This window comes from Leopardus geoffroyi, chromosome B3, assembly GCF_018350155.1.
Source record: "Leopardus geoffroyi isolate Oge1 chromosome B3, O.geoffroyi_Oge1_pat1.0, whole genome shotgun sequence".
Taxonomy (NCBI): domain Eukaryota; kingdom Metazoa; phylum Chordata; class Mammalia; order Carnivora; family Felidae; genus Leopardus; species Leopardus geoffroyi.
The window spans coordinates 19,442,227-19,469,319 of record NC_059337.1 but is presented as its reverse complement, the minus strand read 5'-3'; the positions used below and the strand labels follow the sequence as shown (position 1 = coordinate 19,469,319).

At 43.4% G+C, this 27,093-nt stretch overlaps 1 protein-coding gene across 1 annotated transcript in view; it reads left to right on the top strand.

The window, feature by feature from the left end:
- Window positions 1-392: 392 nt before the first annotated feature.
- Window positions 393-27,093, top strand: part of CHSY1 (chondroitin sulfate synthase 1) — a 70,895-nt gene continuing 44,194 nt past the window's right edge. The window contains exons 1-2 of the mRNA XM_045448811.1: window positions 393-783; window positions 15,562-16,057. Of these exons, the coding sequence (XP_045304767.1) occupies window positions 464-783; window positions 15,562-16,057 (816 nt within the window). The 5' untranslated portion in view covers window positions 393-463. The remainder of the gene's footprint in view (window positions 784-15,561; window positions 16,058-27,093) is intronic.

Sequence of the window (27,093 nt, the reverse complement as noted above, 5' to 3'; positions counted from 1 at the left end):
GCAGCTGCAGCGGCGGCGCCGGCCACGAAGAGGACAGGGGCGGGTGCCGCGCGAGCCTAGCCGAGCCAGCCGAGAGACGCGGGCAGGGCGGGACTGGGGTGCGGACTCCGCTGCCACAGCCGTCGCCGTCGCGCTGGCCCCGCGCCCCCGTGCGCCAGCGGGAGGAGCCGCCGCCGCCTCGCGCTCTAGCCGCTGCCGGCGCGCGCCGGGCATGGTCCCCTCTTAAAGGCGCAGGCCGCGGCGGTGGGGGTGGGCGTGCGGAACAAAGCGGCGGCGTCGGGCCTGCGGGCGGCTCGGGGGCCGCGATGGGCGCGGCGGGCCCGCGGCGGCCGCGGCGCTGCCCGGGCCGGGCCTCGCGGCGCTAGGGCGGGCTGGCCTCCGCGGGCGGGGGCGGCGGGCTGAGGGCGCGCGGAGCCTGCGGCGGCGGCGGCGGCGGCGGCCCGGCGGGCTGAGCGGCGCGGGCATGGCCGCGCGCGGCCGGCGCGCCTGGCTCAGCGTGCTGCTCGGGCTCGTGTTGGGCTTCGTGCTGGCCTCACGGCTCGTCCTGCCCCGCGCCTCTGAGCTGAAGCGAGCGGGTCCTCGGCGCCGCGCCAGCCTCGAGGGCTGCCGGCCAGGGCAGGCGGCGGCTTCCCAGGCCGGCGGGGCGCGCGGCGATGCGCGCGGGGCGCAGCTCTGGCCGCACGGCCCGGCCTCGGATGGCGGTCCGCGCGACAGGAACTTTCTCTTCGTGGGAGTCATGACCGCCCAGAAATACCTGCAGACCCGCGCCGTGGCCGCCTACAGGTGAGTCCCTGCTCCCCGGGAGCCGCCTCCTGTATCCAGCATCCCGGCGGGCGGCCCTGCCAGTATTCCGTTGGCTTGAGCATTTACCTGCTTTCCAGACCCGAAGCTCCCCGGCAATGTCGGGCGTTGGAAGCAGAGGTCAGTGGTGGGGCGGTGAACGCAACGCACAAGAGCACGGGCTTTGGGGTCAGGCGGACCAGGGTGGCCCCCGTGGGTGTGGTCCTCAGCCCGAATTTGTGCAAGGCACTTTAGCTTTCCACGTCCAAGTCCTCTGCTAAATGGGTGTGATTGACCATCGCTCTCTCATAAGGTTGTTTGCACCATACCTGTGATAGTAGTGACAGTAACGGTTATCGTTTGATTCTCTGAAATATGCACCTTTGCTTTTGCAGAGCTAGAGCCGAGGTCAGTTAATCTGGTTAGAACCCTTCCATAGCATACTTACAGATTTCCCTGGTGGAGGCTCTCCTGTAGATGAAAAGGGCTGCCCACTGCACTCTTGACCACACCAGTCTGTTGAGTTAGTGGAAAGAGAACCTTGGGAAAAGTAGTTCTTAGCCCGTGGTAGATTCGGGGTTAACTAGCTCAGTTTAGGGATGTGTGTGTGCGGGTGTGTGTTATCCAGTATCTGGGTCCTCATTGGCGATATGAGTCATAAAAGTGGCTGGAATCATGTTCAGGATTAACAAAGGGATTAACCAAAGTAATCTTTAGAAGGGCGATGATTTTGGAATGACAGACTTGTAGTGGAGTGAATTTGAGGTAGAAGAGGAATGTGGACTCAGTAAAGGGATTTAATGGGACAGCGTATGTGTGAAGTACAGAAATGCTTACTGTGTGGGTAAGATTTGGGATTCATCCAGCCACAGAACAAACCAATGCAGGGAGGTCCCCTGAGAATGAACTTTTAGAGGAGTCAGTGCTGAGCAAGGCCAAGCTGGTTACTGTTGGTTTTTAATTTGTAACCAATACCTTTGAAACTTTGGCTTTTAAATCTAGTGCTGGTCTAAATGTTCAAGCATTAGATGTGAGGGGAAAACATATATGGATACTTGTTCCTCTAAGGGAGGAAGTACAGGATTGGGAAAGAAGATAAAACAGCAGTTGAGAATGTCGGTGCTTTCAGCACACTGATCCCGCGTTCCTATGTGTTTCCGTTAGGATCTTGTTTAAATCCACAGCCCAGCTTCTGCCAGGAAGGGTCCTGAGTGTCTGAAAAGCTTAGAGGATAGCCACTTAGGACAAATTTAAACTATGGTAGTGATTTAGGAACCCGCAGATAAAAATTTTCTCCCGGATCTCCCATGAATTACCTGGAATTTTATGCAAATTGTGCTTTTGGACAAGAGAAACGTCCACATCTGAAATTGAGGATGAGCTGTATAAATTGTTTACAGAATGGTTTTGAAAGTAAGTCCACATGACTGCCATTGAGTGAAATCACACCTTTGGAGATGATTACCAAAGTAGTTCAAATGCTAGATTGCCCACCAAACAAATACATTTTTCACGGATTCAGAATCAATATATACAAACCAGTAGGGGTCCTGGTACGCCAGAAAATGTAGCGCAAACTTGACCTACCCTTCTTACACTTGGAGAGTCCTTTCCCTAAGCCCATGCTTGACCCTCTTACTTTTGGTCTCCTTTAGCAAATCTCCTACCTCATCTTTTTTGGATGTAGGACTTGTATCTCACTGTTTATTAACTTTCTGACAGTTGAGATAAAGTAGAAATCCAGTTTGCCCTCTGGTGCCAGTTCTTCCTTTTTTGTGACCACTCTGCCTTTCTGGTCAGGGAAACCTTTCCGGGGAAACAGTGTACCTGCTCAGGCATTCTGTCAGCTTTCCTGCAGCTCTTCTCTTTTCTGTCTTGGATCCTAAGAAGTCCCATTACTTGAAGCTTTGGAGTGGACTTACCTTTCCGGTTCCGGTCCTCTGCTTCTCCACCTGTCAACCCTCTGTTTAGACTGGCTGCAGGAGATGGCACAAGACGATTTTAGTCTTAAAGAATTTCTTTTGGGGAAGGCCTGAATTGGGGCCGAGGTTACAGTGTGTAACTAATGATTATGGCTTTTGCTGTGCTTTGCAGCCCAGGCTGAAACTCCACACTCGGCTCTTAAAATGGAAATTTCACACACAGTTTGGCATAAAAGTCGGCCTGAATCTTAACAGCACTAGGTAGAACTCTAGTTTGGCAGTGGGTGTGCTCAGTTTTACATCTCCCCTAAAAGGCACACTCATTCTTTATCTTAAGAAATACTCTAATGTTTTTAGTTTTAGTTTTTGTTTTTTTTTTTAATGAAATTATTGTTTGACTTATGGCTTGAAGGAGATGCCAACATTTTTAGTAAGATGGCTGTATGGTGTACTTTTATCCTAGGATATTGAAAATGTCACAATTTAGGTGTAGGGACTAGTAACTGTCTGAGATCCAGAAAGGAGCTTAAAAAGCCTTTTGGAAATTCAGTGAGATCTGCCTTTCTGCACTAACGTTAGTGGACTTTAATGATGGAACAGCCCCATCGTTATAGACTTTTATTTTCCCGACCTGCTAAATGGTTGAAGTGGGGAGAGGGGCCACCAAGGGATGTTAGCAGTGCAATGACAGCTGATGGCAGGCAAGAAACAGATTTTAAAAAGGAGGCAGAACAAAACTCAAAGTGTAGTTGATCAGAGACTGAACAGGGCTAACTTCTTCCTTAGGCCCTGAGCAGACACCATAGCTGTTAAGTCAAGGAGTAAAAATATGGTTCGTAAAAATATTCAGTTACAGGGGTGCCTGGGTGGCTCAGTCAGTTAAGTGTCTGACTTCAGCTCAGGTTATGATGTGATGATTTATGAATTCAAGCTCCACATCAGGCTCTGTGCTGCTCGTTCTCTCTCTCAAAAAGAAACATTATTATTATTTTTTTTAATATTTAGTTCTAGGGGCGCCTGGGCAGCTCAGTTGGCTAAGCGTCTGACTCATGATTTTGGCCCAAGTCCTGATCCCACAGTTCTTGGGATTGAGCCCCGGGTTGGGCTCTGCACTGGGTGGTGCGGAGCCTGCTTGGGATTCTCTCTCTCTGTCTCTCCCTGCCCCTCCCATGCTTGCTTTCTCTCTCTCTCTCTCAAAATAAACATTAAAAAAAATTATTCAGTTGCACTTAAGATTCATTCCTTTGTTTAACAAATACATGCATGGCTCCTCTGGGTTCAGACCCTAAGTATTAAGGACACAGTAGTGAAGATGTTTGTTCTCATGGTGCTTTGCTTCTGTTCTAATGGAAGGGAAGACACTGAAAAGAGGGTTAATGATGGGTACTATAGAGAAAACAAAACAAGGTAAGGAAAGGGTGGGGTGGCATCTGGAGAATTTGGTATTTTGGGTGCAGTCTTAATCATGGTTGTGTGAATATCACTGATGAGCAAGGGAGGAGAGGGAAGAGCTGGTAAGTTACAACTTGATTCCAAGTTACAACCAACTTGGAATCAAAGAAGGCCGATAAAAGAAAGCGGATGAGGCCTGATAGTGTCTGGTCTCTTATTCTCAGTGAATTAGAAAGCCTTTGGAGGGTTTAGACAGGAAGGGGAGGTGATTGCATTATGTCCTAAATTGTGAGTTCTGCCTGTTGTGTGGAGCATGGACTGGAGATAAGCAAGGAGATGTTAGGAGGTGGTCAGGGTGGATGTGTGGGTGGCAGGGACTGGTGTAGCAGTGGAGGTGGAAGTGGATGGTTCTGGGATATATGCTGGGGCCAAGGTAAAGTGGTGCTGATGGAAAGCTAGTGAGGGGTGAGGCAGAGAGGAATCACAGTGCCTCCTGGGGTCTTGCTTGAGACACAGTGTGAGTGGTTGTATCATTTATTGAGATGGGGAAAATGAGTCAACAGGTCTGGTTTTGCATAGGAAGTTTGAAGAAGGCTTTTAGACACACAGGCAGAAGTATCCTTAGCTTCATAAATGTAATGAATTTACAAAGAAATTAAGAAAAGGGACCCCTGAGTGTCTCCGTCGGTTAAGTGTCCAACGTCAGTTCAGGCCATGATCTCACAGTCGGTGAGTTCAAGTCCTGCATTGGGCTGTTTGCTGACAGTGTGGAGCCTGCTTGGGATTCTCTGTCTCTACCCCTCTCCCATTCGCTCGCCCGCTCTCTCCCTCTCTCTCCCTCTCTCTCCCCCTCTCTCCAAATGAACTTAAAATTAAAAAAATTTTTTTAAAAAGTAAAAAACAAGAAATTAAGAAAAGATTTCTATCTGAGGTGGTTACAGTGCTAGAGCTCTGAAGCTGTCTTAAACTAAAATTGCCTAAGGGTTCTGCATAGCTGGGGTTTTACAAATATATAAAGAAATTCATTTTGACTCCTATTCTAGAGTATTTGTTTTCTCGGCAATTTCACTTCAGAATGGTACCTTGATTCCTCCGAGTGATTTGTTAGGTCATTTAGTGACTGATCATCAGAACCCTGTGTTCTTTGGGTCTTTTGTTACTAGCTACAGTTCATATTATTTCCATATTTTATTCTTTGTTCTTAGTTATGGTGTTTGATACACAGAAATTCATGTAATTCAGTCTTTACCTTTCTGATTTTAGGGTCCCCCCCACCAAGCTCAAGCTCAGAAGGTTATTGCCCTGGAGAGATTGTTAAAAGCAACATTTTTTTGCTGATTCTAGAAGGGGTAGAAATAATCTTAATCTCATTTTTTCCCCCAAATAGTACATTGTCTCAGTACCATCTGTTGAATAATCTCCCATTTCCCTACCAATATGAAATGCTATCTTCATCATACTCAGAATTCCTGGGTATGTTTTTGGACTTCTTATTCTGTTCACTGATCTTTCTCTCTGTTCTTGTGCCAGTACCACCCATTGAAATTATTGGAAGTTGAATAATTTTTTAATATCCGGTAGACAAGTTCTTCTTTGTTCCACTTCTGTTTCAAGCATTTCTTGGCTACACTTACCTGTTCTTGCTGGGAGAGTTTTGATACCGTTTGGGTTTTCTTTTTAATTAATGGTTTGATAAAAAAAAAAATACATACTTTGCTTTTTAGTCCTTTCTTATGCCCAGAACACTAAGCTAATCCAACACCTTTCATTTGTCTTGATTCTTACCTCCCCTGGGCTGAAGATGGGGAACTGTTTTGTTCTTTCTTTACTTTCTCAGAGGAAAGAGGTGGATGGTTTCCCTTCTTTGCCCTGGGAGTGATAAAGGGCACCATTAAAGATTAGCATCAGTCTGTAGGGAACTGTGGGAAGAAAGTTTGAGAAACACTAGCTGGAGATATAGGAATCTTGTTGCAAGATGTTGTTATACCAGTTAATGGCCTCTTCCTAATGCTTTCAGCGAAGGCACACTGTTCTTTTACCAACCTTAATGAGCAAACCTCAGGGTTCCTTTCCTTATTCTTGAACCCAGTAAACCGTGCTTATCTCGAGACAGTTTAGAGCAATACTTTCTTTCTCAGATAGAATTCAGTTTGGCAAAAATTTACCGACTGCCTTCTATAATCCGAATAATCAACCTGTAAATGAACTTACGGAGCACAACCCATTTCACATTGTGAATTGCCTGTCTAAGATGACCGCTGGAATACGTGATCCTGATAAAGAGTTTAGTTTTCTATGCCGTGCTTTCAGAACTTGATGCCCTCGAGTAGTCAGAATGTTCCAAGTAGGGATAGCTGTGGCTGTCGACAGAAGATGATACAAGGTTGTATTTTCACTTCCCCTGTCCGTTCATTAAGGTGGTCTTTATTGGAAACGAATTAATAATTCTATCCTTGCAGGGTTTGTCATCCAGGGAAGGAAAGAAATGGAAATACTTCATGATAAGGGCTCACTGGGTGCCTGGGCTCACTGGGGTGGGAACACAGGAGAAAGAGGCCTGTGCTGATTTATGAAGGGGATCAGGAAAGGCCTCACCCACACTCTCCTGCCCCCTTTCCCTCACTTGGTCTTGAAGGATGAATAGGAGTTTTTGAGGCAGAGACAACAGATTCCCAGAAATGTGGAATAGCAGGAAGTAGTGAAGGAACGAGATTGTTCATTTTGAGGCTGGGACCTGAAATCTAGCATTTCCTCTAGAATTTTTCAAAGGGATTTAAAGATGTGCTTGAAGATGTATGTAAGGAGTGGAAATTTCAAGTGTCTTTGGTGTCCTGCGTGAGGAACTGTGGACCTTAATTGATTTCCCAAGTTTATCTATACTGTGATGTCTCTCTAGCCACAAAAAATCAAGTGGCTCGAATATGTTGACTGAAATGAAGAGAGATTCACAATATACTTAAATTTAAGAGTAGGTTATAAAATTGTATGCCCGGTATGGGTTCCATTTTTGCTTAAAATCAAAATAATCTTATGTTTGTGTAGTGTAGAAAAGAAAGTGTGAAAGCATCTATACACAATGATGCTGAGGAGTTTTCATACTCTTCTTGGCCCTCTTCTGTACTTTTGTGTTTTACTATAGTGAGCAATTATTTTGTAATAAATCTACAGAGCTACAGTTAAAAAAAAAAAAAAAAAAAGAGGAAGGGGGGAGGAGGGGGGAGGAGGGGGAGGAGGGAAGAGCCCTTGGAAGGAAATGAGTGCAGTTTCCAGCGAGTTAGGTTGTAGGTACCTGTAACTTGGGCACAGCAGGCCCCCTGGGGCTGGGGTCAGAGGTCATTCTTTTTTGCAAGTAACAGTTAATCCTGCACTGAAAAGTATTTATTTGGTTACTGTAACTGTATTTTCCTCAGTTACTCTAGCTTCCCAGTCCCCCCCCCCCCTTCCATATGTGGATGTCAGTATCAGTGTTTCCATCTGCCAGTGTCTTTTCTTGGATGTGGGTGGAATTGGGAGAAATAAAAAACTTAGTTACGATTTATAAGTCCTGAAACTGTCCATCTACTTACCTTAATTCAGTGTCCTTTCTGAAGCATTTATAACGATGGTATTTGTTCTGTAGCTGAGGACCTTGGTTTGTGGGTGATTAAAAATATAAGGTGTCCACTGCTCTGATTTGATGCAGCCCTAGGCTTGCAAACCCAAAGCTTGAAGATTAATGAAAATGTAGTTATTAATGCCATTAAAACGATTGCTTTGTAAGTAGAACCCAGGTGTGAAGGCGGCTTTTGTGTTGGGGTTTTCTGTGTTTCCAGCCTGCTGTGGGGAAAATGATTGGGCAGGATTTACAGTAGCGAAGGGACCCACACGGAAGGAGGGTTTCGGAAGCTACCATTTGAGTAGAGTCTTCTGACCTTCAATTAAATCCAGCTTAGACTCTGAAGAGGTGTCCTCAACAGGCAGGTTTCTGCCAGGCAGATACAGTGGAAGTGGCTTAAGTGGTTGTAAGTGTGCTCCCCGTGTCTGTGATGACTCTGTTTTCTCAGCCTTATCAGTGGAGTATGGTCTGCAAAGGAAATGTGGGTGCTAACCTGGAAATAACTGTGCGGTGTGAAAACGCCAGAAGCTGGCCAGCAGTGCCTTTAGAGTCAGACCCCATTTGCATTCTGGCTTCGACTTTTATTAGCCTTGTGATCTTGGGCAAATTACTTACCTGGCCCTGAGCCTCCGTCCCCTCATCTGGAATATGTGGGTGGCAATACCTCAACACACCCCATTGAACTATCACAGACTGAGTTACTTTGTTTTGCTTAAAGTATATTTATTTTGAGAGAGAGAGAGCGCGAGCATGTGTATGCAAGTGGGGGAGGGGCAGAGAGAGCCCAAGCAGGCTCTGCGCTAACAGTGTGGACTTGAACCCATGAACCATGAGATCATGACCCAAGCTGAAGCCGACTTGGACACCTAACCAACTGAGCCACCCAGGTGCCCCCATAGGCCGAGTTTCAAATGCCCTTAGCATGGTACCCCGCACTAGGTAACTGCTTGGTTGCTGGGTGGCCGTGGGCTGCTGTTCAGTGGTTCGATACCAGGAAGTACCTTGATAACAGGAACACTGACTTGTAAGGGGGTGGGCCAAAATAGGTTCGGGGTGGTTTTATTGTTTGCATTAAGCAACACTTTTTGCTGTTGTTTGGGTTTTTTTGCTTAGAATTAAATTTGAAAACGAATTTTGTTCATGCGTGATTAAGAATTTGTTGCATATTTATACTTTTAAGTGCACAACAGCAAAATACAAACTATATAAGGTAGCTTTCCAACATTTGAAGCTTTGGAAATGTATCATTAGGTTAGAATTTGCCTTCTGTTATTAACACTCCAAATTTTGATTCTTAGGTTCCAAAGAGGGCGTTTTTTGTGGTCTGTACTGATGAGTATTCCCATTGTTTGCTGTGAGCCTGGGCTCAAAGGGCAGGTTGCTGTTAGCTCTTAATACCTTGGAGCTGCCTCCTGGGCTAGTGGCCAGGCCATTGTGGAGGTGGGAAGCTGTAATCCACCCGCCAACGGCTTTATTGAACGGAAAAAAAAAAAAGTCTCCTTAATGCTTGCTTTCACCTTTAGTGTGCTTTTTAAGGATTAATGGTAAAGAGTATAATTTGATTTCTTTTAAAAAATATTTTTCCCACCATTTGTGATTTCTTTTCTACTTCCCCATGTAATTCTAAAAAGAATTGAGATTGCTCACGTCATAAGGTGTTGCAATAAGACAGTTAAAGACTTTACAAGAGGAAGCCGTGTATCCGGAAGGCAGACAGAGGAAGGAAAACCTACGGCTAAGGGTGCTGGCTGCAGGGCTGGTCCCTCATCCTAGGACAGGGCAGAGGTAATGGACTGAGTAATGCTTGCAGCCTCCTGCCAGAGGGCACTCCTTCAGGGCCAGGAGAGGCCTTGAGCCTTCACTTGGTAGCCTTGGAAGACCTCGTGAGTTTTCACTAGGCCTGGTCAAGTTCAAGTGCATGGCTGCTCTGCCTGCTCAAGTGCATGCTGTTCTCCACATACTTTTTGGGAGGGTGAGCTGAGACTGCTTGCTGCTTCATCAAGCTTGAGCTTCCTGTGACGATGCTCACCACGTTTGCCCTGCTCTCTCTACCGTGGCCCCGCAGAGAAGTTTCTGTCAGGTCTCCCTGTCTGGAATAGTTACTTCACTTAACCCTGAGCAGTGGGACACAGTCCTGTGACTTCTCTTGGTTGCCTGCTGGAAGGCGTGCTGCCGATTTGGGCCACTGTTAGCGGACGTAGAGACCACGTGATGGCAGTTGGTCTCATCACGCGGGCTCCCTTGTTCTAGTTGGCATCTTTTCAGAGGACTCCCCTTGGTTGAGTGTTTCCTGTGGGCACAGCGCTGAGCAGGCAGCCCCTCCCAGGCAGGGTTTTGCCTTCCCTGGTATAGGTACCACTTTCCTGCCTTGCTCCCACGACCCTACTTTTATTTTTCTTCAGCCTCGTTTTCTCGCTTCTGTTATCGTACTGTATGCCTTTTGGTTCGGTTAGCTGAAATCTTTTCTGTAATGCAAGAATATAAATACATACATTCAATTCCTATTATCTATCAGTTCTACAAGGGGAAAAACTATATTCTCCCTTCCTTCCGTGACTCCAGGTTCTGAGATGATTTGATCGTGAGTCCTTTCAAATGTATCACTGTAACTGTCTGACAATGTATTTATTTATTTATTTATTTTTATTTTTTAAATTTACATCCAAATTAGTTAGCGTATAGTGCAACAATGATTTCAGGAGTAGGTTCCATTTAGCCCATTCCCCCTCCCCACAACCCCTCCAGTAACGTTCTGTTTGTTCTCCATATTTAAGAGTCTCTTATGTTTTTAAATGTATTTAATCGTGATTTTGGGGAAATCACAGAAGAGCTCCTCTTTTTATAAGAATTACTATAGCTATTCAAATTCAGAAAATGTGCAGGAAAAGTACTCAGTCTTACTGAGTTTTTGTCCACTGGATAGAATAGAAAAATGTTTATTATAAAAGTAGAATTTTCTGTTGTCATATCTTTTCATTTCTTTGGATGCTGTTTAGCTTAAAGCTTTTCTCCAGATTAAAAATTTTTTTTCCCAGTTCTAAATACACCTTTCTGTTGCAGAAAATTTAGAAATGTAGAAAACATGAAGAAAATTAAATGCCTTCTGATCCTCCAACCACAAATAACCATAGTAAGCACTTTGGGGCAAAGTTGTAAAATATTCTATTTTTGTATATGTACTTTTGTTCCCTTAATAGTCCACATCACAAGTATATACTCTTGCCTGCTTTTTGCCCATGGATTACGAATGTGTACTTAGGACAGGAGTCCTGCTATAGATGCAGTTTTATACAGAAATGTATTTTATGTAGTTTTTCTTAAAATGGTAACCGAATGGGAAGGGGGACTATATGAAGTCTTAAGTCAGCCAAGGCATCCCTTAGCGAAGCTAATTATCATCTAGCTGCATTACTTAACAGTGATTTAACTTGGTGGAGGGATAGCGTTTAGAAGCCCCGAGGAAGGGCTGATAGCTTTCTTGGCTTTCTCAGATTTCAGTTGTCTTATCTGTGCCTTTAGCTAGAGTTGGTTATCGGTCCACTGAAACTTGAGCTAGCTGGCGAGGGCCTCTGCAAACGTTCTGTGGTTTCAATCAAGTGAGAGCTCTTTGCTCCCGGTAACAAACGTGTCAGTGGCAAGGTTGACATTTGCTTATGAAAATTAAGGAACTGGACCTGGTTCTCTCACGGAAGGAGGGCCAGCCTGCTGCTTGAGCAGCGTGCTTCCTTCACTTCTTAGCCATTATTACAGGCCCCCCTCCCCCTGCCCCGTTCCCCCAGGATGGTGAATCATGATCTGTTCCAGAAGCCTTTAACTGGATGGAGCTCTTGAAGCCAAAGGCACCCTAAGTGAAAACGATCATCATTTCTTAAGATTGGAGGATTTACAGAAATTCGTTTTGAGAGATTTCCCTCAAACTGCCAGTCATTTAGACAGAAAAGGGTAGCTTGAGGTTTTTCCCTGGGTTACCTAAAAAGGAAAAGATAATAATTGGGTGGAGTTGCCATAAAACTGCAGAGAGGCTTTTAAGGATGGTTTGAGGTTAGATTGTCTGTTTTTAAAATTAATTGGCTTCTCTTCTTAGACAAATTACACCATTTCAAGTCACAGTGCGGGCATTAATCACCTGGGTGCCGGTTGTACCGTCGGCACTTTCTCTGCCTGCTCTGTCCGCGGGGGCACGGGCGCTGTGGGCCCGGACCAGGAGGGGTTTCCATCCTCAGTCTCCTACAAAGGATTCCAGCATTCAGAAGTGAAAAAACTTAAAAGTGGAAGTCTCCTTAGACTTATACCCTGATGTTGTCTGAGATTGACAGCAAAACGGAATTCTAATAGCTGGCTTGAGTGTCAGGTTTTCAGCCAGCAACGTGAGAAGCAGCATTTTCCACAGCGCCTCCGCGCTGGCGTGTGATCCTGTGACGGGCTGTCCCGGGTCCAGCCCACGCTCCGTTGTGTCCTTCATTTTCTCTTTCACCGTCTTATTTGCAAACTGCCGTCTTCCCCAGTAAGTCACCCTTCTGTTATGCTTACTGCGTGCCAGGCCGATGTCTGAGCACTTGAGATAGAAGGGTCCATCTGACCCTCACAACAGCCCTATTAAGGTAGGTGCCATTATTACCCCATCCCCCAGCTTGCAGATAAGGAAAGGGAGGCACAGAGTGGCTCACCCAAAGTGGGGCCAGGACCGTCACCCCACAAGCCTGATTCCGGAGCCTGTCCTCTTAGCCGTGACACAGCGTGTTGTGTCTTGAGTAGGTTATTCTTTTGAAGGCGGATGTTGTCTTACTCATCCCATGTCTCAATATCATGGTCCTTTAATATCTTAACAGCTTCTGAGCTCACCCAACCCCAGTACTTTAGTACTTACTGGTTTGAACTTGGTCTGTTTTATTAATCACATTTTAGTTCAGAAGCAGTTGGGTAGAAGCTGAAGTTAGGTTGATTTTATTCACTATCCATGTGTAATCAGTTATGAGATAATGCAGACTCTTTAGCTTTAAACTACATTTCAGAGGGACCATGGATGGTAGTATATTTGAACTCCAGCAGGCCTGTGAATTTTACCTCTTAATTGTTTTCTGGTTGGGTCTGATTAAGTCTGGTTCTTCATGTAGGAATGGCAGGAAATGGTAGAGTGTTATGGAAAGTGATTAGAAACTCACTTGGAGGTGTCTCAGAGACAAAAATGGTTTCTGCTCTTTTCTGCGTGGAAGTGTGCTCACACTTGAATACACAAACACACACACAGCACTTTAAGTCACTTTTTTTAATGCAAGTGAGCAGGATTTATTGACTTGTTATGTGCCAACCACTGAAATTATTTACTTTTTCAAATAATTGATATGACTCCCAAACAAAAATCATTTATCTTAGAGGAAGGAATCAGAGGCTCCTTGACCTGGATGGTGGTCCTCTTAGTACATCTTCATTGTCACCCACCTCCTGGGGCTGGGAAGTCATCTCCCCTCTAGATTACCACGTCAGAAGGGTGTCTTTCAGTTATTATGCATTCTGTGTAGACTGTGGTTCATTCTCATGCTTAGAATTTTTTTTTAATGTTTATTTATTTTTGGGGGGAGGGAGGGAGGGAGAATGAACGGGGGAAGGGCAGACAGGGAGACACAGAATCCAAAGCAGGCTCCAGGCTCTGAGCTGTCAGCATAGAGCCCAATGCAGGGCTCGAACCTGCAAACCATGAGATCATGACCTGAGCCAAAGCTGGACGCCCAACCGACTGAGCCACCCAGGCGCCCCCAGTTCGTTCTCATTTTTAAATAGACTTATCTCTTTATGAAAAGGGTTGGTTTCTCCTTAAATTAGTTGCTCCATTCCTGCCATGTTTACTTTTCATCCATTCTTTTGGGAGCTTATCCTTTGTGAAAATGGGAGTACAGCATCTGTAGTCCCATCAGGTACCATATATGCTGAGTTTTGTAAATGGCATAAGACTCCATAGGTCCATTTTAAATTCACAGGCATTAAGGGAAAAACATTACTACGACTGTCTTACATCATTCTAAGATGCACATTTCCCCCCACGTTTTAACATCTCTGAAACAGGATGCGTTTTACGGTTGCTGGCATCATGTGATTATGATTGGCACTGTTTTTTCCTTGTTATTGGCACAAAAAACAATTGTGTGTCTTACAGTCGACTTCCTAGCTTTGATGAAAAACGATATGTATTTAATCCTTGGATTTTTTTGAGAAGCATGTGTGACAAGTTCATCGAATTCCTCTTCTGCTTGAATGAGAGAAATTTGAAGTCATTTTGTATTCCTTATATTCGGGTTAGGAGAAGAATTAAAAGCCAGTAATTGCTTTTTTAAGTAATTCATTGTAGATCATTTATAAAATTACAAAAATAATACTGTACTTTAGAAATTTAGTTTTGCAGATGAAAACGTTCTGGAGATGCATGGTGGTGATGTTGAAGAACAATATGAATATGTTCAATGCCACTGAACAGTAGTACTTAAAAAATGGTTAAAATGGTAAATTTCATGTTACATATATTTTAGCACAGTTAACCCTCCCCCCACCATAATATCCTGTTTATAAAAACTTTCCTTCATTTGAAGATACACAGAATAAAAAGAGAAAGCTCTTTATCCCCTTCTTAGTCCCTCCCCACTCCCCTACTTCTGTACCTCTCCTCTGGGGGTTGGTATATGTCTTTTACAAGAATTTCTCTCCCTAAGACCTTTCATGTAAGATGTGTGGTTTTCATTGACCCTTCAAGTTCACTTTTCACTATAATACATATGATTGTAATGGATAAGCAAAATAAAAATATATTGGAGAGAATATCATCTGGGAAGAGACCTTTTTTGATCTGCTTCATTTATGTTCTGTTCATTGACTGCTTCATTTATGTTCTGCGATGTTTTTCCTAGAAGTAGTCTGTATAAATGCATATTTGTAGCTGGACTGCTTCAGCTCTTACTACATAAAATGAGGAAGGCATAAGGAAAGTTGGAACACGATGGCCTTAAATCAGTTGTGCAGGAGCAGGATTCTTTGTTTCCTTTTTGTTCATTTCTAATCTCTCCTCTGACAATGGGACGTGCAGTTACCCTTGGCACCCCCCATCCAGGCTGCTGTGGCAGTTCCCGCCCAGTGGCCCCAACCCTCTCCTCCACCCCTGAAGACCGTGGAATACTCAGCGTTCACCCGTTTCTGTGCCATCCCTTTCCTCTGCTGCATCCTGGGTCTGTATCTCATCCTTAACATTCACCCTGTCTCCAGGAAGCATTCTCTGCATTGTGTGTCTTGTTTGTGATCTTTCTGTGTGTTTGCTCTTGAAGGCTGTGTGCCTTTCAGAGCACTTGTTTTAATTCATAATAGTATGTACATTTGTGTGTGACTCCTTTGATAAACGTCTGTCTCTCCTGATGACTGCTCTATAAGTTGGCATCTGTGTTTTGTTCGCCCTGCATCCCCTGGCTTAGCACATACTTGGCATTGATATGCATCCAAAGAAACTTTGCTGAATGAAGAATTTGATTTTTAGTTGTCTTCGGGAGTGGAGGAGTTTATAGGTAGGGGGTTGATAGTATCAGAAAATTAACCTGGGTGTTGAAACCTTGGTGCCCCGGCAATTTGGTTTTCAGCCACAGCTTAAAACTTAGTTATCCTGGAAATATTTTAACACTTCATTAATCTTTTTTTGGTGGGATTCTTTTGAAAATGAACTTGGGCCTTGCAATACCCCATAGCCTGGACTTCTGTTAAGGGGAAGCAAGCAGATCAGGTAGCTTTTTATCATTCCTTCTGAACACACAGTGCTTCAACATGAGTAGATCTGTGGATTTCTGGAAATGAGAAGCTTGAAATAAACTGTTCTCTCACTGATGCTTATTTTAATTCCAGAACATGGTCCAAGACAATTCCTGGGAAAGTCGAATTCTTCTCTAGTGAGGGTTCAGACACCTCGATACCAATTCCGATAGTGCCACTACGGGGCGTGGACGACTCCTACCCACCCCAGAAGAAGTCTTTCATGATGCTCAAGTACATGCATGACCACTACCTGGACAAGTATGAATGGTTTATGAGAGCAGATGATGACGTGTATATCAAAGGAGACCGTCTGGAGAATTTTCTGAGGAGTTTGAATAGCAGTGAGCCCCTCTTTCTCGGGCAGACAGGACTGGGCACCACGGAAGAGATGGGGAAACTGGCCCTGGAACCCGGTGAGAACTTCTGCATGGGGGGGCCCGGTGTGATCATGAGCCGGGAGGTTCTCCGGAGAATGGTGCCGCACATTGGAAAGTGTCTCCGGGAAATGTACACGACTCACGAGGACGTGGAGGTGGGAAGATGTGTCCGGAGGTTTGCGGGGGTGCAGTGTGTCTGGTCTTATGAGGTAAGAACAGAAGAAAAAAAACCGGTTAATTTCATCATCAGTTATGAGCCAATTGCAGGAAACTAGTGATGATACCTTCTCTGAGGCTTGAAGTTGGTATTAAGTTATTACACATTCTTACCTTAGTTTTTTAAATTTGAATTCCCTTGTAGTATCTTTCAGCCTTCATTTGTAGGACATACCTTCTATACTTTTGTCCTCATACCTTAGTTAATAAATCATGGCATTTGGAGCCCAAAGAAATGATACATTTCACTGTAGGTCACAGTGATATTTTCACAGTTATCTGGAAAATTCATCTAATCTGAGTATTGCTGAATCTGTAGATGTGATTACAATTGTATCAACTTTCCCTGTCCCTGTTCTCCCAAAGGCCTGACTTCTCTCGTGTCGTTTGTTGACCCACACAGTATTGAAACTTAACATGTTTAGAATTAATAAAATGAGTAATGATATTTTAAAAAAAGCCATTAGCATTTGGTTTTGCATTTATTTTAAACCTTGACATTTTAGACCTTTATTTGTAGTCTGTAAGTTTGCAGTAAGGTTGTTCCTTTGAGGATAGTGGGTAGGCAATCTCTGACTTATCTGGACACACAAATGCAATTTTTTTGTAGGAAGTCTACTTGTAGATGTTTCCTCTTTAAATGCTCTCGAGAACATGAGTTAGCTTTGACTTTTCTCTGTTTTTATTGGCAGATGTGCACCTCTTGCCTGCAGTTACAGGATCTGATATTAGTCAGAATGGAAAAAATTATTTAGGTTGTTGTTGTGTTTAAATTGATAAACTACTGATAGTTATGATGAACAGAGGGAATTTCTAGACCTCTGCCCAAGAAAAAGAAACCTACTTTCTGATGTGAACTGTTAGCTTTTGTTATGAGTTAATTTTCTCAAGGGCTTGAGTGAAGAAATTGTATTCCTGCCAGTACTTGCCTTCTGCCCCCAAGACTTGCTTTTAAAGGTTTCCTAATAACTGTTTCTTTCATTTGAACTGTTAGGGAAGTGGACATTTTCAAGAATACCGGAAGTAGTTTTCATGTTGTTTCTAATTATAAAAGGTACATTCAGATGTCATTTGAGTGAAACCTCTGATCTCTGTGTGTGTGTCCCCTCCCCCCCCTCCCCCCGACCTCCTCACTGGATCTAGGGGGGATTTCTGTTGCTTTGGATTTTTGCAGCGAGGAAACTATTTGGGGATGTCATGCAGTTTTAAGAATACAGCTGGCAGTGTTTCTGCATTTCCTCCCATCCTTAACTTAGTAGTTATAACCTTAACATGCTTCATTATAGTTAAAACATGCAGTGCCTTGTGTATTTTGGAATGTTTTACCCTCTCTTTCCCTGATCTCTGAGAAGCTAGCCGTCCTGCTGAATTGTAGACGATAGGCCTACCTTTGAGAGTGAATTGTTAACAATCTGTGTCTTAGTGTCGTGGCGCTGTTATATCTTACATCCTGCTAGATAGATGTCGCTGGGGCCAGCGTCTTGTTTATTCAGAACTCTCAGCTAGCATTAGTGCCAGGATGTTGTTAGAAAGTATTGTCCTAGGGCAGCAGGGGCTGGGAGGTAGTTTTAGGGCTGTCCTCTCGTAATCGCCAAAGTTCTCTAAGGCCTGAACCTGGGTGCTGAGGATCCTCCTTTCTGGACACTGGAGGCCACCTCTTTGCCTGGAGGCACCTGGTGAATGATTTTATTAGTTAAAGGGATCTGGTGGAGAGGAGGCTCCCTCCCTGGCCAGTTCCCTGTCCCTAGGATCTCTGGGGGATGTGGAGGACATGTGGGCAGCCAGGGGACAGTCAGCTCTGGGTGGTGTCGCTGCTACTCTCCATGTGTTTACAGGCCTGATGACGACAGAGCTTTTCCTGGGTGCTGCCAGTTTGCGAGCTCCTTTTGCAGGGGCCTGTCCTCTCCCCAAAAGTGACTCGTCCTTTCCCTTTAAATGTGGCTTTACTTCACATGCAAATCGTGAGTTTTGAGTGTAGTTTAATTTCTCATTCTTCTCCTGTATGGCTTGTGCTTTTTTGTGTAAGAAATTTTCCCTTCCTTGAGGGATGGGAATTGTCTCCCGTATGTTTTTCTGTAAATTTAAAGTTTTGCCTTTCATGTGTAGTCCTTCATCATTGTCATTTCTAAGAATTAGATCTATTGGGACATGTACTATTTTATTAGACCTTTGATTTCTGTTTTCTTTTTTGGTAGGGCTTTAAGTGCTCTTAACCTACATCGTTAGCTAGGATTTATCATTGTGTTTGCCACTCAAGCGAGATTAATCCCTCATGTGGATGAGAACTTTTATTAAACTTCCTGTAAATCTAGTTTCTCCATTAAGGTTCACATTATGAGAAATTACTGAGGTGGAGTCTTATGTTAAAGACAATTATGTTAAGCTTTAGGTCTTGGAAGGTACTTATTTAGCTCTTATAAATCTAGCCAGAAGGTGTAATTTTTATTTTTTTTTTTCTTTTGCAAATTGAAATAGTGCCTTGGCATTAAAATGCCTCATGAGAGGCAACTGTCATAATCAAAATCCAGATTCATTTCTAAGCTTGTTTTGATTCTTATTGGTAGTAATTTATTAATACATGGTTTTAAAAGACTTTATTTGGAAGTAATTTTAATTTCACAGAAAAAAAACCAACACAAAGCACATCCACACACCCTGGACTCAAATTAACCTGTTAACATTTTACCCTATTCGCATGATCATTTGCCACTGCTGCTGAGTCTCCCCCTGTTCCCGCATACAGGGACATAGACCTGTCCCTCATTTAAGAGTAACTTAACATTGTGGCCCTTTACTTTAACTAACATCAATTGTATTTTGACTAAGAGTGGGGAAATGCTCTCATATGACCATAGTATAGCCTAAGTTCAGTTCAACACGGAGACTTCAACCTGCCGTTTATATTCCGATTTTACCTGTTGATGCAGCAAAGTCCTGGGTAACAGTTCTCCCTTCTCCATCACAGAAGCAGCCTCGGGTCAGGTGTTGGATTTGACGGTCATGCCTCTATAGGTAGCCTCCTTCTGTCTGGACTGTTTGCACAGCCTCCATCTGCATCTTTTGTGACTTTGGCATTTTTGATAACTGGCTTTAAATACTTTCATTTTCATAATTTAAAAATGTAATTGCAATGCAGTAAACCATAAGGTGGTTTTTAATAATGCTCCTCAGAGCTTACTGAACCCTCCCAGCCCAGAGTGAGAATGTGGGACTGGAGGCCGTTACTACTGATGGAGAAGCAGAGCAGGCAGACCTGAGCCCCCTTGTCACACGGGCTCGGCATGACATCTCAGTCATAGGAGGTTGCTTTTGAGAAACATTGCTGAACAATTTGAAACAATTTTTTAGGCAAATAAATGAAATATACTGGCCTTTTAATAAGGAAACAAAAGACAGTTGACCAAAGTAACCTTTTCATTTTATGTTTGACTTTTTATTGAGGTATATTATACCTGTGGAAAAGTACACAGATCATAATTAAGTGTAGAGCTCAGTGGATTTTCACAAAGAGAACATAGCTGGGTAACCAGCAACCAGATCTTGCTTTTCTTTTTTAACTCAACATTTGACTTAGTCATAAAGGTGTTTTGCATAGAAAATAGTCATTACTAGGCATAGGTGGATTTGGCAACTTTAAAAAGTTTATTGGGGTGCCTGGGTGGCTCAGTCGGTTAAATGTCTGACTTCGGCTCAGGTCATGATCACACAGTTCATGAGTTCGAGCCTTGCATCGGGGCTGCTGACAGCTCAGAGCCTGGAGCCTGCTTTGAATTCTGTGTCTCCCTCTCTGTCTGCCCCTTCCCTGCTCACACTCTTTCTTTCTCTCAAAAATAAATAAACATTAAAAAAAATTATTGGGGGGGCCTGGGTGGCTTAGTCGGGTTGAGTGTCAACTCTTGATTTCGGCTCATGTCATGATCCCAGGGTTGTAGGATCGAGCCCCATGTCAGGCCCTGCACTGAGTGTGGAACCTGCTTGAGACTGTCTCTCTTTCTCTCCCTCTCTCCCTTCCCTTTCCCCATCCCCTCCCTGCCTCCCTTACCCACTTTCTCTCCCCCTCTAAAGTAGAATTCAAAAAAATTTAATGCCGTCCATGCTTTAAAATTCAGAAGTTCAGTGGGTTCATTGGGATAAGTTTTCCCATCTCCATCTCTACCTCCTGGGTTCCCTTCAGGGCCAGCCACTGTGGTGTACCCCTAAAGGCATACCGTATGCATAGGTAATCCATGAAGTGTGTGTATCCTCCTTATTACGTGGATGGTAGCATGTTTTACATACTGCCTGGATCTTGCTGGCTTTCACTTACGTGTCTTGGAAGATTTTCTAGTTGGTACATGAGGAGCTTCATCTTTTTTATGGACATTCAGTCTCTTTCTAGTTCTTTTCAGCAGTGTTTCTAATTAGTCCTTTAACCCAGGGTTTTTTTGTTGTTGTGTGTTTGTTTCTGAGAGAGAGAGAGAGAGAGAGAGCACACATGTGCAAGTGGGGGGAGAGGGGCAGAGAAAGAGAGAGAGAGAGACAGAGAGTCTTAAGCATCGATGCGGTGCTCAATCCCATGATCCCACGACCCTGGGATCAAGACCTGAGCCGAAGTCAAGAGTTGGATGCTCAACTGACTGCCACTCAGGTGCCCCTCAGCAGTGTTTCTAATTAGTCCCTTAACTCAGTGTTTCCCAGCCTTTTTCACATGGTGATGCACACATTGAGGTGCTCCTGCTACCCCAACCTCTAACCACTGCACCCCCTGCCCCAGACCCAAAGGGGTTGTTATCTTGGCACACCTAGAAGTTGTTTGGGACACACCAGTATATTAGGACACACCCGTATGACCCTCTGAGTTAACCAGTATTTGTTAAGGGAGCATTAATGAGCCCAGCACAGCTCTCTGAGCGGGTAGGGAACTACAAAAAGGAGAATGAAACATGAATGGCCTTTTTTTTCCCTCAAGGGCTTTAAGTCTGGTTAAGGAGACAAAAACATGTTCATGAAGCAGTTTAGAAAAATGTGAAAGCGTAAAACCCTGTGATAGTGATTTTAAGTATAAAACAGTACAGGGAAGGGTAAGATTGATGATGTTCTTTTTATGGGAAGGCATGTCCTCAAAGGAAATTGGAATTTAGAGAAAAATATGTAAAAAGAGAAGGTCTTCCTTTTGTTAGTCTGACTGGCTTATAAAGGAATGTTGAACATCTTTATATCAGAAGGCTGGGAATTTTTTTTCCTTAATAATGGAAGAAGTAATGTTTCTTAACCGCTGGTTGTCATGGAACTGATTTGCATCATACTGGTGCCTTCCTGGGCCTTTAGGCTGCCCATTAACCTTGCCTGCCTAAGAACTAGGCTGGCTCCTAGGTGGCTAGAATAAGATGCTCCAAATACTGATCCCTAATGCTTCCTGATTCTTCAAGGCAGAGCCCCTTGTGGTTTTATACTGAGCCTTATTCTTTTGTTCTGCAAATTCGATGGTTCCATCTCCAAACTTCTAATAGATTATAAGGGCAAATTAGCATCTACAACGGCGGTGGGGGGGTTACTATACAAAGACACTGTCAGCAGGGAGTGGGAAGGATATGAAGAAGTGAAACACAAGAGGAAATGAGACTGAACAGCACAGCAGTCTAAGACCCACCATTGTGTTACTGATTTTTAATTTCATTCCGTATGGTTGGAGAACATACTTTGTATTATTTCAGTTCTTTTAAATTTATTGAGACTTTTTAACGGCCTAACATATGGTTTACCCTGGAGAATGTTTTGTATGTGCTGGAGAAGAATGTGTATTCTGGGGGTACCTGGGTGGCTCAGTCGGTTGAGCGTCCAACTTCGGCTCAGGTCATGATTTCACGGTCTGAGTTCAAGCCCCACGTCAGGCTCTGTGCTGACAGCTCAGAGCCTGGAGCCTGCTTTGGATTCTCTGTCTCCCTCTCTCTCTGCCCTTCCCTTGCTCATGCTCTGTCTCTCTGTCAAAAATAAATAAATATTAAAAAAATAAAAAAAAATGTATATTCTGCTATTGAGTATTCTGTGGGTATCTCTTAGGTCTAGTTGATTTGTATGTTGATTAAGTCTTTTTCCTTGTGTGTTTAGTTATTCTGTGTATTATTGAAAGTGGGATATTGAAGTCTCTAATATTGTTGAATTGTGTATTTCTCTCTTCTGTTGTGTCGTTTTTTGCTTCACATATTTTGGGGCTCTGTTGTTAAGTGCGTATATGCAATTATGGGTGGACGAGCCCTTTTATCATTATAAAATTCATTCTTTGTCTTTAGTGACAAATTTTGTCTTAAAGTCTGTTTTGTCTGATAGTATAATCATTCCAGCACTCTTTTGGTTACCAGTGCATGCTATATCTTTTTCCAGCCTTTCACTTTTAGCCTTTTGTTTTTCAACGTTTATTTATTTATTTATTTATTTTTTTTTTAATTTTTTTTTTTTCAACGTTTATTTATTTTTGGGACAGAGAGAGACAGAGCATGAACGGGGGAGGGGCAGAGAGAGAGGGAGACACATAATTGGAAACAGGCTCCAGGCTCTGAGCCATCAGCCCAGAGCCCGACGCGGGGCTCGAACTCACGGACCGCGAGATCGTGACCTGGCTGAAGTCGGACGCTTAACCGACTGCGCCACCCAGGCGCCCCTCAACGTTTATTTATTTTTGAAAGAGAGAGAGAGAGAGCGCACGTGTACGCACACGAGTGGGGGAGGGGCAGAAAGAGGGAGACACAGATCAGAAGTGGGCTCTGGGCTAACAGCAGCGGGCTCTAACTCCCAACCGTGAGATCATGACCTGAGTGGAAGTCAGACACTCAACTGACTAAGCCATCCAGGCACCCCTGGTCTGTTTGTCTTTGAATCTAAAATGTTTCTCTTGTAGAGAGCATGTAATTGGACCAGTTTTTAATTGGAGTGTTTAATTCATTTACATTTAATGTCATTACTGACAGGGTAGGATTTATGTCTGTCATTTTGCTCTTGGTTTCCTAGGTCATGTCTGTTTTGTTTCTTTGTTCCTACAGTGCTGCCTTATTTTGTGTTAGATAGTTTTTATACATTTTCACTCTCTTGTCATTTCTTTTACTTTATTTTTTCTGAGTTATTTTTTTAGAAGCTACCCTAAGTGTTAACAGTTAACATCTTAACTGGTAATAACATAGTTTGGGTTAACACCAACTTTGCAACTAGTATACACAATCTTTGCTTTGATATAAAGCTTTATTTCTCCCTGTTCCCTCCTGCTATTATTGTCACACAAATTAACATCTTTATACATGATATGCCTATCAACACAGATTTATAATTACTGCTTAATGCAGTTGTTTTTTAAATCAGATTAGAGAAAAAAGTGTTACAACCTATTTATACCGTCTTTTATATTTACCTATGTAGTTACCTTTTTTGGGCTCTTTATTCACGTGTATTTGAGTTAATGTTTAGTGTGCTTTCATTTCAGTCTGAAAGGCCTCCTTTAATATTTCTCATAGGGTAGGTTTGTTAGTGACAGATTCTTCCAGTTTTTGTTTATCTGCGTACGCCCTAATTTCTTCCTCACTTTTGAAGGACAGTTTTGTTGGTAGAGAATTCTTGGTTGACAGTCTTTTTCTTTCAGCAGTTTGAATGGAGGCTTTCTGGTATCCGTGGTTTCTTTGGATGAGAAACCAGTTGTTAATCTTACCGAGGATCCCTCCAATGCGATGAGTCTCTTTCTTCTCTTGCTGCTTTTGTGGCTCTGGCTTTCAGTAGTTTGATTATGACGAGTCTAGGTGTGGCTCTCTGAGTTTATTATACTTGGAGTTCCTTGAGCTTCTTGGGCATGTAGATTGTTTTTCATCACATTTGGTAAGTTTTCAGCCATTATTTCTTCAAACATTTTTGCCCTTCTCTCTTTCTCGTTCCTCTCCTTCTGCCACTGCCCTATGCATATGCTTGGGCTTTCTTTTCCTTTTTTCTTTCAATTCCTCAGACTGGATAATCTCAATTGGCCTATCTTCAAGTTTACTGATCCTTTCTTTTGTCTCTTCAGATTGGTTGTGGATTTTTTGTTTTGGTTATTATGACTTTCAATTCCAGAATTTCTGCTTGCCTCTTTTCTTTATAATTTCCACCTCTTTATTGGCTGCTTCCTTCCTGCCCTACCTACCCCCCACCCCACATTAATGGGCCGTACCTTCTTGTTTCTTTGAATGTCTCATAATTTCTTGTAGACAACAGAACATTTAAAATAATACAGCAACCCTGGAAATCAGATTCTGCACCTTCCCCAGGGGTTGATTTGATGATGTTACTATTGTTTTTGTGACTTTTTGGAAAATTTTGTAAAGTCTGTAGTGTGTGTGTGTGTGTGTGTGTGTGTGTGTGTGTGTGTGTAGCCACTTAAATCTCTGCTTGGTTTGCTTAGCGGTTAGCTAATGAATGGACGAAGATTTCCTTAGATGCCTGGAACTAAGTCTCCCAGTCTTTGCTTAGGGGTTCTGTGTACTCATTGGTGCTTGCCTTTAATACTCACCATGCAGTTTTCAGCTCTTCCTTAGCCTCACCTTCTGCCTGTACACAGCCTTACGGTCAACCAGGGATGAGAGCTTAGGGCCTTCTCAGGTCTTCCCTGGGCATGTGCACAGCCCAATGCATGTTCATGGCCTTCTAGGTTCCCAGATATATATATAAAAGCTTTTCAAAGTGCCATATGGACATGTTATACCCCTACTTTTCTTTTTAAGCTGTTTGGTTAGCCTGTGTTTTGCCCATACTGTTAGCCACATCCTCAGGCAGCATGATAGTCAACAATTACCTGTGATTATTTTTAACAAATACTTCCTCCCCTCCCCACCAAGAGACTTTTTGCAATAGGAGGGCTCTGAGTCAGGTCAAATAAAGACAGCCTTACAAGTAGGGTCTTCTAGGAAACCACCAGGCAGGTCAGATAATGACAGTTCTCTGGGAATGGGGCTTTGAAGGAGCTCCAGCCCTGCCTGCTCTGTCTCCTTCCAGTGGCTGCCAGTTTGCTGGTTTTCGGCATGGTTGTGGATGTTGGTTTTCAAGGTTACCACCACATTGCTGGGGAATAGGGAATGGGAACGGACAGTTAACATGCCACAAAATTCACTCTTCTTACCAAAATTTCACTGTTTTTCTTGCATAAATGCTTCCTGGGTTACTCTAAGCCTTTGGTTAATATCCAGAGTCCTGAATAGGTGCCGGAAACTATTTTGGCCCAAGTTCTCTTTGCTTTTATGGAGGAGAGAATTTTTGGAGGTCTTTACTCCACCATTTTCATTTGGTATCACCTAAGACCATCAATTATGGAGCCTTAGCTTCACAGCTTAAATTTTGCTTTCTCCAATTAGATAAATCACTCTGAATATCCTCTTATCCTCTGCATAAGAGGTCAGGGAATTGTGCCCTAAAAATTAGAAAGATTTTCAGCGAGTCAGTTACAATATTCACACATACTTACTTTTCAAATAAATTGTGAATGTCTGCTATGATTAAGACACTGTTCTAGTTGGGGACGCAGCAGTGCAGAGAGCAGAGGTCCTGCTCTCTCCTGTTCTTGTGGGGCTGGGCTGGGGTGCAAAGAGACAGTAGAGTAATGTATGAGGTGTTTAACACATCACAAAGGGACCAATGTTTTTGGTGTGGGGTGAGCAAGAGGAGAGAGGTGTAAGCTGAGGCCAAGTGGCACAAAGGTTGAGGGGAGCAGCGGAGTGAGTGGTTAGGACATGCTTTAGGACACAGTGGGCTGGAATCTCCCAGTTCATTCGGCATTCTTCACTAGCAGTGTCATCCTGGGCAGTGAGTAGCCTAACTTCTCTGGACTGTTAGCTCCTTAAAATATGGCATAAGACATTGCCTACCGTGGAGGATTGTCTCAAGCATTGAGATGCTGCATATTATCGTAGCTCGTGCTTGGCACAGAGTGAGTGCTTATGAAATACCCAAGTATCTGGAAAACTAAGCCCTTCAGAACTCATTCCCTGAGGACTTTGCATAGGTTTTGGCCTGCATAAACAAGTACTTGGATATGACTTGTAGGAACACTGTGGTGTTAGAATCCTTGGTTTTTGCTGTTAAAATTTAGAGAAGACTGTTCTGACAGAACACATCAGAGTTGACCTAAAATGGAGAAGTTAGTTGCTTTGGACCTGTAATTATTTTACTGTCAAAACCTTCTGTAAGTATACAAACATCTCTGAAATGGTGTCCCCATTTGTTATATCAGAGTCTTGTGCTTGTGAGGGAGGGGGTGTGGTCTCAAGGCAAAGTGCTTTGTTCAAGTTTGGTAGGAGTGTGTTAAAGATGTTCGAGACTTTACATGTTCATCATCTTTCTTATTATAAGGTCATCACTAGACATACCTAATTTAGGTTGAGTTGACAGAAAAGGGCTCCTTAGCAACATTATCAGGAAGTGGGATCAGAATATCATTTTCGTTATCTTAAGCTAATAGCTGAAGAGTATTTTCTGTGTAGATGAAAAGATTGAGATCACATGTGCCATCAACTCAATTCCTATAATAAACTGACAGTTTATTTGAAGTGTTAGATGAGACATTTTGAGGTAATACGAGTGAAATGAGCTCTGAGAACTTATTTTCACTATGTGAAAAGGGACTAATCTTTATGAAAAAAAATACCTCACTGCCTAATTATAGTAAACCAACAATAAACCAGGGAAAAATAGTGTGAGCTGCACAGTAAAGTGTGGAGGGCTGTGGGACTACTGGTGCAGGGTGGAATGGTTTGGGAGGGTAGCGTTGAGGAGGCTTGCATTGTGTGGGTCACTCCTTTCTCTAATCGATTTCTGGACTGTTTTCCACTGTCAGGATGGTATCCATTCACAGTTGTAAGAGATCTAGGGATGGCAACAGCAAAGCTTTATAAAGTTTGTAATTCCAGTATTTAATCATCCTTTCTGGTCTGAACTGGTAAGAAGACTATCTGGCACCTGAAAAATAACAAGTGAGGGGATAAAGGCAGGAATGAACTTGATGGTAGCAGTGTTGTGTGGGTCAGAAAGAGACCTTTGGAGGTAA